The sequence below is a fragment of the Protopterus annectens genome, chromosome 10.part0 (genome assembly GCF_019279795.1).
Source record: "Protopterus annectens isolate FY-2018-M chromosome 10.part0, PAN1.0, whole genome shotgun sequence".
Lineage (NCBI taxonomy): Eukaryota > Metazoa > Chordata > Ceratodontiformes > Protopteridae > Protopterus > Protopterus annectens.
This window is the reverse complement of record NC_056744.1, coordinates 1,428,719,669-1,428,731,946: the sequence shown is the minus strand read 5'-3', so window position 1 is coordinate 1,428,731,946 and position 12,278 is coordinate 1,428,719,669. Positions and strand designations below refer to the sequence as shown.

General features: G+C 41.5%; 1 protein-coding gene across 1 annotated transcript in view; it reads left to right on the top strand.

The window, feature by feature from the left end:
• The window catches only part of KIF14 (kinesin family member 14), a 2,369,812-nt gene that overhangs the window by 344,884 nt on the left and 2,012,650 nt on the right, over positions 1-12,278 (top strand). Inside the window, exon 5 of the mRNA XM_044086046.1 lies at positions 12,071-12,169. Coding sequence (XP_043941981.1) covers positions 12,071-12,169 — 99 coding nt within the window. The remainder of the gene's footprint in view (positions 1-12,070; positions 12,170-12,278) is intronic.

The following is a 12,278-nucleotide window of genomic DNA, read 5'->3' as shown; positions in this document are numbered from 1 at the left end:
TAACTGCCAGAAATGCCAGTGTTCCAGCTCTGCCACTTGTACTTGCCACTGTGTGAAAGTTTTAGAATAATTGGCAAATAACTGTTGTAAATGTAATGTATGCATTTTGTGTGGAGCTTTTATAAGCTTTTGAAAAGGGACCCTGTGGCCTGTCGGACTAACCCAGTAAACACCTTTCTCTTTAAAACCCATACCCATATCTACCATAAAAAAAACTCCTTCTAAAACTGAAGCCAGGTTCAAATGCTCCTGATAATATTCCTTCACAGTTCCTGAGCATAGCTGCTGAAGCAATTGCCTACCCTAATAGTATTTTAATAGACTGCTCTATCCAAGAAAGCACAGTACCCCTAATTTGGAAAAAGGCCTTTATCATACCCCTTCATAAAGGAGGCAACAATAACAATGTCACTAATTTCCGCCCCATCGCTATCCTGTCTCCCATCTCAAAACTCCTTGAAAAGTGTATCTCATTACAACTCCTACCATATCTCATTGATAACCACCTATTAACTCCCACACAACATGGTTTCAGACCAGGCCACAGCACCATGACAACCCTCCTCTCCTTCCTGGAAACTGTAAACAAAGCCCGAGACTCAGGTCATAGTGTTTCTACCCTTTTACTGGATCTCTCTAAGGCCTTTGACACTCTCACACAACCTTATTCTATCTAAACTATCTAAGCTTAACCTATCTCTTTCCTCTCTGAACTGGTTCTCCAGCTACTTATCCAACAGATATCAAGCAGTAAAATGGAAAAAGGCCACCTCTTCATTCCTTAATACCCTAACTGGAGTTCCACAAGGTTCCATATTGGGTCCCCTCCTCTTTAATATATTTATTAATGACTTCCGCAACTCTATCCCCTTCTCTAATATCATCCAATATGCTGACGACTCTACCATTATTTGCTCAGCCACTTCTATCCCCACACTTCTAAAGCTAACTCAAGATGCTTTTTCAACCACTGAACAATGGATGAAAAAAATCACTTAGCACTCAATGCTTCTAAAACCAAATTAATGGTATTTACTCTCTCTAAAGTCACCCCTTTCAACAAAAACACATTTTCTGTATTACTAGTCATAACAACACAACCCTGGAACTGGTATCAGAGACCAAGCTACTTGGTATCCAAATTGACAATCAGCTTAAATTTAACTCCCACATACAACTAAATATCAAAAAACCCCATCAAAAACTAGGCATGCTTTTGTAGACAAAATCATTATCTTACACTCACTACTAAACTCACCCTCTCTACATCTTTTCTCATCCCCTCCCTTCTCTGTGGAGCTCCACTCCTAACTAATCTACAATCCTCTCTGAAAACTCAACTATCTTGTTACTACAACAAAATCGCCAGGTTCGCCACTAGCCATAAGTCCTCCACTCACCACTGTTCCTCTCTCCACAAACTAAAATGGCTAGAACTACCCAATCAGCTTATCTATACCCAACTCACTCTAGCACACAAGCTCATTCTCAACCCCTCACTCTGTCCCTCCCTTTCCTCTGCATTTAAAATGCACCTACCTGACAGAGTGCTGTGGTCTAACAACCAAAATCTTCTAGAAGTATACAAACCAGCTCGTCCCCCAGGCAAACACCTCCTATCCTTTAGTCTAGCAAGACTCTGGAACTCCCTACCACCATCCATTCGTACTACCCCTAGCAACTCTATCTTCAAAAAAATCTTCACTCACATCTAGTATCCCAATGGGAATGCTGTTGCTGCCACCCTACATAACTTACCTGCAAATTTTCATCTTCTCTTCTTTTCAGTAGCATTCTTCCTTTTCATATATTCTTGTTAATTAATTGCTAATTGTATATAATTCTTGCCTATACCTCTCACTGCAAGTTTACTAACATGTATTAACGTTCCTGTATATATCTTGTAATTATTCCTTTAAAATTTTGTATTACCTGCTCATTTATCACTAACCTAGACTGTTTGTAATATTTGTCCTTGTCTAATCCGGTTGTATATTTTCAATCTATGACATATAGTAATGTTAATAGTCTTTGGTCTGCTCTATTTTATAACACATGTAGCTTATAAGCTACATCAGATTGTAACCGTGATTGTTTATGGAGCTTTTCTCCCCAGGACTCCATTGAAAACGGGTTCACTTTGTCCCAATGGACTATCCTGGTAAACCAACTGCAAATAAATAAATAAATAAAAATACTAATAAATAACTACTAAAAGATGGCTACTATTGACATTTCCTCATACAGTGACCTTTTAAAGGTTCTGCCATGTAGTCCAAGGCAAAAGTTAGGCCATTACCACAGGGACAGGAGAAAGAGTACCATGTGGAGGGTACAGCCCTATTTCTAGTAAGACTGGTTTTAAGGTACTCCCTCCACCCCAATTTGTTTAAATGCTGAATTCGCCTTCGGCTGTTGAGGGTTCAAGTTCATGCTACAGGTCCATTTTGATGAAAATCCAAGACAATGGAATGTGATTCACTGGTTTCCATGTTGGGGAGGGTGGAAAGGATGCCACTGCCATCCATCTTTCAATTTTTTGGCTGGAGCTCAAGGCAGAGCAGCTTTACCTTGTGGTCCTAGGAGTCATTTTGTTTTCCAAGCAGTGGTTCTCATAGCTGAGGACTCCCTTTCTTAAAACCTCAGTCAGGCCCATTGGGCTGGCCAGTCCTGGTTAGAGGTTCATCTGGGTCATCCCATGGCAGGGATGACATTTTAAGACATGGGTATTAAGCAAATACTTGATATCTGGTGTGCTCTTGAGTTGTTGGTGTGAGAATGCACCATCCAGGAATTTGTATTGATGTCAGTTGCAGACTTGGCTAATGATTCTGTGTTGCTTCTATCTCTTTCAGGTGGTGTCTGATTGTACATCATTTCTCTGTTACCCAACACCTGTCACATGTTAGTTATATAATTGCCTTCAAAGAATTCAGTGATGTAAATTGCACCTGTGAATACTGAAGGGTATGTTTCTCCCTTTCATTTAGGTTTCTCTTAAGTGTCTGAGGATCCAAAAGTCATTGCATCAGAGACATATAAGGATAAGGAATCTCCAGTTGTTCCTGTGTTTCTCTGCCAGATTGCCCCTTCTTTGTAGAAGCCCTCAAACTTAGGATTAGCTTGGGTTGGACTCTAAACCAGATCCATTCTCTTAGAAAATTATTGCTGGGTATCTGAGAAAGAAGCCTCAGAAGCTGTGGGTCATCTCCCTGTGAATCTATTTATTAAGATTCTATTTAAGCAGCCTGAAGGTACTCTGGGTTTTCCCCCTTTGGCGCCAAAGAAGACCCTTTCTTTCTGCAAGGCTCTGCATGAGTGGGTAGATTTATTTACTAGACATCCTTTTGCTGGCTTCTTTGCAATCTCTTTGGTTCAGCATAGGTCCCACTATCCGCAACAGTTTATCACTTTTTTAAATACCTCTGAGCACCCATCCATCCACCTCTTGACTTCAGGTTTTCCCTCCACATGTTCTTCGTGTTTCACTGTTGCAGTCATTACATTTGGGTAATCTGCTGGCAGGTTGCCCTCAGTCGGCCTGAATTCCAAAGTCTTGGGTCCTGTGTCAGTTGCTGTCTCCTCTTCCATGACGTCAGGTCGTCAGGGGTATAAAACATGCAGCCGACGCCATTTTCTTTAGTCTTTCTTGCTGTGTGGTGCCTGAAGCAGAAGCATTTCGCAAGTACCAGTTGGCCGACTACTGAAATATTCGAGTTTGAGTTTCAGAACCGAAGTCTTCACTAAAGCTAAGTACCCCATTGGGGAAAGTTTTTTCTTGCTCCATACCAATGTCAGAAAAAGTTAATAATTATACTACTTGTGGGAAGCAAATACCTCATAAGGATTTCCATTTATACTGTATTCCTTGCCTAGGCCCTGATCACAACATGCCTGGTTGTCAGTTTTGTGCTAGATTTATCCAACGCACTATTAAGCGTCGGTATATTTTTGCCTCAAAGTATTTTGGAAACAGATTTAATTACCCAGAAATGTCATCGGATAGCAATCCGACTACTGTAGTACACAAAAAAACGCAAAGAAAAGGACAGAGAAAGGCAGTCGAGATCCAAAACCGACGACAAAGCTTCTTCTAAGCCAGTCGCCAGCTAGCCGGTACTCAGTGAGGTGCTTTTGCAGCCCCTGATGCCCGCTACCTTCGAGTCGCAGGCCTCTACCGACACCCATGTGGAGTCCGGCATGCCGCAAGATACTCAAGGTATTGGACCGATGGATGTATCTCCCTCGGATGGGTCCGGAGCCGCTGAGCAAGCACCGGCTTCTGAGGGTGTATTCATACCTCAACATCTGTATATCAAACCGACGACAGCTGCAAAACCAAAGACAAAAGCAACTTCTAAAACTAAAAAACCGAAGCATGAGCCACGTGCACAGGCCTCTATGCCTAAATAACAGATGACCAAAATAGATGAAGACCTTATTACCTTGATCAGGGGTACCCATCCCCCTCCAGATAAGAGGCCTAGGCAAGACACTGATTATGAATCTTCAAATCAGGTTTCTGTTTCTTCTGATTCCTCTTCTGATCAGGAATTATCTATACCTCCCTATGAGGATTCTGATGCAGAGGAGTCTATACCATCTGCATCTCCTCCTGAGGATTATTCTTTTGGAGAAACCTTGCATACTTTGAGGGAGCATTTTCACTGGGAGAGTCAAGATTTCTTAGAATCAAAAAAGAGGCTCAGGGATTTCCTTCTTCTCCCCCCTCAGCACAGGCCTTTAGCCATTCCCCCTGTTTTAGACATTGTGGATGATGTGTTTTCAGAGTCAAGCTTGACCCCTGACTCCTTACCTCTGGCTCTCAGTAAGCCTGACAGATATTACAGGGTCCCTGACTCTTATAAATTCTTATTTAGAAACCCTGCTGCTGATCCTGACATTATTTCACAGGGTCCAAAGGGAGTTAAGGCCTCAACAGCAAAAAATCCTACCCCCTCTGACAGAGATTCAAGGGCACTGGACAGATAGGGAAAAAAGGTTTATACATATGCAATGGCAATCAGAGCCTTAAACTGTCAATTTCATATGCTTGTGTCAACAACATGTTATGGGATTGCTGAAATAGAAAATGATGTTGATTTCTGAATGTGCAGAATATAAAGAATTGCAGGAATTATTGCATGCAGCTGAACAGGTTGGAAGGCATACTTTGCAATGTGGTTTTGATACTTTAGAGGCCTCCTGCAGGGCCGCAGTTACTGGATCTGTGATTAGGAGGCATGCCTGGCTAAAAGAACAAAATTTGCCTGATCATGTTAAAGCAAAATTGCTAGATGCACCTTTACAGCACGATTCTCTGTTTGGTATTAAGGCAGAAGAGGTTTTAAAGAAAATGGAAGGCAAAGCTAAGTCCATGCAAACTGTTAAATACTTCTTACAAGTGCAGCCACCAAGATTCAGTAGACACTGGCCTACAAAAAATTGGTCCTTTCCTGTGTCAGACAGAGCTCAAAGGGGCAAATCCAGATGCCCTATAGGGTTCCAGAAACCAGGCGCAAGATTCATACAGGTCAAAGCAATGGGGCGCTTCTACCTCCAAATCTGGAGGAGAAAAAGCGCAAACCTACAGAAAGCAATCCCAGTGACTTCCCTCTGCCTACACCAAGCACTTCTCTTTTGGCAGCACCCATAGGGGGAAAAATAGCACTTTTTGCTCAAAATTGGCAGTTAATAACCCAGGACAAGTGGGTACTAAACATAGTATCACAGGGATACAGATTCCATTTCTGCACTCTGCCAATGGCAAATGGTTGGCCAGATCTGCCAAAAATTCAATGGGCAGAGGCACAGAAACAGGTTACGTCCCTCATGGATATGGGGGCTATTCAGCCAGTACCAGAACAGGGAAAAGGACAAAGTTTTTACTCAAGACTGTCCTTGGTACCCAGAAAGGACAAGGCCTGGCGGCCAATACTGGATTTATCGATTTTGAACACATACCTGAACATTCCAAAATTCAAAATACTGACTTTGCAGCAGCTTCTGCCCACGCTGGACAAGAATGCTTGGCTGGTGACATTAGACCTAAAAGAGACATACCTGCATGTCCGAATAATGTCCGAATAAGACAATCGTGCAGAAGATACCTCAGGTTCAAGGCTGGCTTAATGCATTACCAATTCTCTGCACTGCCCTTTGGCATATCTACTGCGCCCAGGGTCTTTACAAAGTGCCTGGCACCAGTAATTGCATTCTGCAGACAAAGAAACATTCAAATGTATCCTTATGTGGACGATTGTCTCATTCAAGCAGAGAACAAGGACATTCTTCTTCAACACCTGGTGTTTGTGAAAAGGCTTCTAACATGCCTAGGGTACACAATAAATGAAAAGAAATCACAGCTGGTACCCTCTCAAAAGATAACATTCCTGGGTGCAAGCTTGAATACAAATGCCCAGATGGCTTACCTCATGCCAGACAAGCAAAGGCAACTGACTACTTACTTCAAACTGATGGCAACAAAAACCCAGTTATCTGCAAGACAAATTCTGCAGGCTTTGGGCTTTATGGCATCCTGCATCCTACTGATTCCATATGCAAGACTGCATATGAGGAAACTTCAGTGGTACCTAAAAAGTTTATGGAGTCAACATTGTCACAGTCTGGAAACAGTGATTCCTCTCATTTCCTGCCTATGACAGGAGTTTCTATGGTGGGCAAAGGCATGTCACCAAAACATGGGACTGGCCTCCACTCTACCCCCTGCCAGCCAACCCTTAACAACAGATGCATCAGATTATGCCTGGGGGGCCCACATTGCAGGAAGATGCATTCAGGGCATATGGACCCCAACACAAATGCATCTACATATCAACCAGAAAGAGATGTTAGCTGTTCAAAATCCCCTAACAGCCTTCAAGGGTTTACTTCATCCAGAACAACTACTGATAAAGACGGACAACACCATGGTCATGTGGTATATAAACAAGCAAGGGGGCACACACTCTTACCCCCTTTGCAGATTAGCCATGGCACTGTGGGACACAGCTTTGACCTACTAAATACATCTTCAAGCTCAATTCCTGCCAGGAAAGCAAAATACTCTGGAAGACGATTTATGCAGAAACCTTATGGATCCTCACGAGTGGAAACTAAATCCACAAGTCTTCGGAATGATAATAGAGAAATGGGGGAGCCCAGACATAGATCTATTTGCCTCTCCTCAAAATTATCAATTGAAAAGATTCTGCACAAGGACTTATCACAGACAAGCATGGAAAGTGGACGCCCTATCCTTCAGTTGGAAAAACCTATCAGTTTACGCCTTTCCTCCTCTGCCTCTTCTTCCCAAGATCCTCCTAAATGTCAGATGAGAAACCAAAGATGATACTAATTGCCCCGGACTGGCTCCGCCAGTACTGGTACCCAATCCTTAGGAACTTGTCTCAATACCCACCTTGGACCTTACCTCAAAGACCTCAACTACTGTCCCAGCAAAACAATCAGATCCTGCACAATCAACTCCAGACACTGAACCTGGCAGCATGGCTGATCATGTAGTTATACAAACAACATCTCTCATCAAAGCTGTGATGGATGTCATTTTGGAAGCCAGAAGGCCTAGTACTAGAAAATCTTATGCTGATAAATGGAAGAGATTCTGTGCTTGGAATCCAGCACAAGGAACTGATACAGCAGAACCAAATATTCCTCAGATATTGCAATACATAACTGGGATGCTTGACAAAGGCCTATCTTTCTCATCAATTAAAATCCATGCCTCTGCCATTTCGGCTCATTAAAATACAGAGCCACCAATCTTTTCTCATCCTTTACTAAAGCAGTATCTTAGAGGAGCCAAAAATTTAAGACCTCCCAGAAGATCACCATTACCTGTATGGGACCACAATTTTGTGTTGGAAAAGCTCACCCTGCCCCCATTTGAACCAGCTGCTACCGCTGATATAAAGTTCTTATCATGGAAAACAGCTCTGCTACTAGCAATTACTTCAGCAAGAAAAGTTTCAGAGATACAGGCCCTCATGGCTGCAGAGCCTTTTATCATATTTTACCCAGACAGGGTGTCTCTGAGGACAAATCCAACATTTATGCCTAAGGTGGTTTCCAGTGTGGCTCTTAACCAAACAATTCATCTGCCAACCTTTTATCCAAATCCGCAGAACAAGGGGGAGAGAATTCTGCATTCCTTGGATGTACACAGACAGCGAAGATTCTACTTGAGCAGGACTAAAGCTCTATGAAAAACTGAGCAATTACTAGTGACATATGCTGCAGGATCAGAAGGAAAGGCTATTTCAAAGCAGACAATTTCAAAGTGGATAAGCCACTGTATCCGTTTCTGCTACTTACACCATGATAAACCTGTGCCCAAGGGCATTAGGTCTCAATCCACCAGAGCAGAAGCTACTTCAGCAGCCTTTCTCAGAGGAGTACCAACCAGAGACATTCTAGAAGCTGCTACTTGGAGTTCTGTTCACACCTTTACAAAGCATTATCATTTACCTCTCTACTCTAAGTCCAGGGCAGGCTTTGCCACTGCAGTTCTACAGGTCCTTAGAGCCGCATCTAATGCTGTTTAGCTCCAGGCTCCCAACCATAGCTTTGGGATTCTACCCAAATGTAATGACTGCAGCAGTGAAACACGAAGAACATAGTACAGTTGTGTACACTTAACATAAATGTAGATGTTCGAGTGTATTCACTGTTGCAGTCCAGGTTACCCACCCTTTCATCCCCCTGTCTTTCTAGAGTTTATCTTTCCTTCTCTATCTTCTGCAACCTATGTGGTGTATTTGCTTGTAGATGAAGGTAAAGTTTATATTGATGCATGTATATATACATATATATATATATATATATATATATATATATATTTTTTTTTTTTGCTACCTTTTTATGGGTACCTGACATCTGGGGCAAGAAAAACTAAAGAAAATGGCGTCGGCTGCATGTTTTATACCCCTGACGACCTGATGTCATGGAAGAGGAGACAGCAACAGACGCAGGATCCAAGACTTTGGAATTCAGGCCGACTGAGGGCAACCTGCCAGCAGATTACACAAATGTAATGACTGCAACAGTGAATGCACTCGAACATCTACATTTATGGTAAGTGTACACAACTGTACTTTCCCACATTTGCTCTTTTCCTGACAGTTCCAGGTACAATCTTTGCCAACCATGCCCTCAACTTCTCAGGCATTCTACTTTTTAGTGCAATTGACTAGAGCTCCGGAACAAGGAATCTGGTTGAGAATTGATGACTAGCTGCTAGGAACCATCATTCTTGCCATGACTGGTCATCTTCTCCAACAGAGAAATGCACAGAAGGCTAAGACTGTCATTCTTTAAGTCTTTCTTGGGATAAGAGAACTGGTTGTTGGCTGCTTCATCTTACCCCTACAACCGGCTGTCCGTGCCTCCATCTAAATCTGTTCCTGAAATTGGATTGCTGATGCCACAAATGAAACAATTAGTAGAAGTCTATGGATACGTGTAGTAAGAGAGCTTACTGCCTTGCTGTGTTGGGGGGCCCTTGTCCTTTTAATGGGGATTGGGGTTGGCAAAATGGTGAAAGTGTTTACCTCCCAGACACAAGGTACAGGGTTTGATTCTCACCTATGATGGGAAATTGACTAGGTTTAAAATGGCCCACAAGGGCATCTGGCCTAGTATTAACCTTTGAACTTAGGGCACTTGCTCACTAGTGTCACCCCCTCTCCCCTTGAGTGCCATAGGCTACTTGGTTTTTGGTGCATACATTCAGCAAACACTATTCCCTCAGCTATGATTCTAGGAGTCAGACCTCCATTGATAAGGCAGTACATAAAAACTCAGGTGTCTGAGTTCTGTTTTTGTACAGTCCTTTGGCTTCCTTCACTTTGGTGATTTACTGTTCAAGAATCAGCCTATATCTAGATAGTTATTTCTTGATTTGTAGTAATGCATTGAATAGTGGCAAGAGGGGGTGACCTGGCGGGCTTTAGAGTGTACACATTTGTATATTTAGTATGTTACATTGTGAAGTGTATTTGAACAAGTGTACATACCTCCCCTAGTGCAGGATCTTCCAAGTATTTGTGCACATTTGTAATTGGTAGAGAAGAACTCCACTTCTGCACTCACCAAAGAGGGTTGTTTTGTTAAATGAATGGATACAGTAAGAACATATCATTTATTTGTTATGGCATCTCTGTCTTGTTCGCTCTCTCTCTCTCCCTCCCCCTCCTCTCTGTGTGTTGGCATGCTCTACATTACTAGCTCTTGATGGCTGTATACTTTACTGAAAGTTTGAAGCTGTGAGGAAATATGACTATGGTTAGTGAAAGGATAAAAATGAGTGCTAAAGGTTTGCAAAGTATGTTAACACTATATTGCATGAAGTATAGTTAACAGAATATTCAACACATCAGGTACGCTCATGCACACTACTAACACTCTTTTAAAAGGGGTGCCTCAAGGTTCTGTGCTTGGACCCCTCCTGTTCATTATCCATCTTCCTACAGACATCCTTCTGTATGCAGACAATATAATCTGAACTTGTTCTGAAGAACAACACCCAGCTCTTCAAGTCTACACTCCAGTCTGACTTTTCAAGCCTGTGGAACTGGCAATTTCAAAGCAAACTACACATTAATATTAAAATGTCTAACACTCTGTTCCTTGCAACTACAAAAATGTATCTGTGTCACAAATCACTGCATTAAACATACACATCCAACACAGCACAGCTCTCACCATTGTCAAACAACATTTATGTCTAGGCATTTTCATCAACCAGATTCACCTTCTAACCCCATACAGAACTACAATGTCTAAATGTACTTCAGCAACTCAGACTACTACTTAGTTTTCCAAGCTTTCACTTTTGACAGATTAGGAGCCAGTGCCCCTTTAATGCAGTTATTCCCATACTTAAATAGGGACTCCCCATTTTCACAGTTTGTTCTACTCAGGATTGCTCATTACTTTGGAAAATAGAATCCTTATAATCAGATAGATCTTACACTGGAGTGAACATCACTGCATTATCATACAAAAATCTGAATGACTCCCCATCAAGCTGAGGACTTTCTTCTTTCTTAACATTTTAGTCTTTAAGCTCCTTTGCAGCTGTTATCATCCACCACTAAAGCACAAACTAGCGTTCCATTTGACCCAGTACTCACTCAGGACCCATGATGTGCTTCTGCTACACAGTATTTCCTATCAGTTGGCATTGTGGGAAAATTCATTAAACTTGCCACCTCCATGTGGAACATTCTGCTAGAGGAGTTAAGACAGGTTGAAACAAAGGCAAAATTCCACAAACATCTAAAATCATATCTCCATAAATAATGCAAATGCATTTGCATCAGAGACAATGACTGAACTACCCACAATCTTTACCAATAAATTTCTACCATTTGTTGCAGAACCACAGTGAAAGTAAGTCCATTTTAAGACAAAGTTCCTTTGTTGATGTATGTTAACATAACTGTTACCATTTATTATGAATTCTGCTTCATCTGCTTAAATTGTACTTTATACTTGTTGTTTCATTTTATTTTATTTGCACGTTACTCATGTAAATATACCTGCTTCTCTATCATGCACCTTTACTCTCAACATATGTTTTGTATTTGCCTAATGCCTCATAATGTATCTGAAATAGAGTTTTGGACTGGTTCACTCTTCTGGTTAACAAACTTCAATAAATAAATAGATTTTCTTATGTTTGCATAATGTTGGAGTGTAGTGAGATAAGTCCTCTTTGCAGATGGGTTAGTCTGTCCTGTTGAGGAAGACCTACCCTCTAACAGGGTTACAGTGGAGATAGTTGCCAGGTAGGTGTGAGAATGAATAGCTTCATAGGGAGATGATTTGTGGAGAGCTGCACTTACACATAGATTTGTAGGTCAGTGTGAAAAAACAATATTTATACAATGTGGTAAATTACAGTACCTCTAAGGATCTTTCATTTCTAGAGGGCAATGCGCTTTTCTTTTTGCAAAGAAAAAAAATGACAGTGCATATTGTGAAAACCTGTGTTGCATTTCCTTATTCCTGCCTTTTCGTTTATGTGTATAATTGCTTTTGATTCCAGGTGACATACCATCTAGAAATGAGCTACTTGGAAATTTACAATGAAAAGATCCATGACCTGCTTGTAGTGAAAGATGAAAATGGACAGAAAAAACAAGCAGTGAGTTAATCACATTACTGTATGTTGTTTTGCACTTGGCAATTTTATCATTTATCTTAGTTCTGAAGTCTGCCTTGCATGCATTCTTGCTGCATGACTATTAAAATTG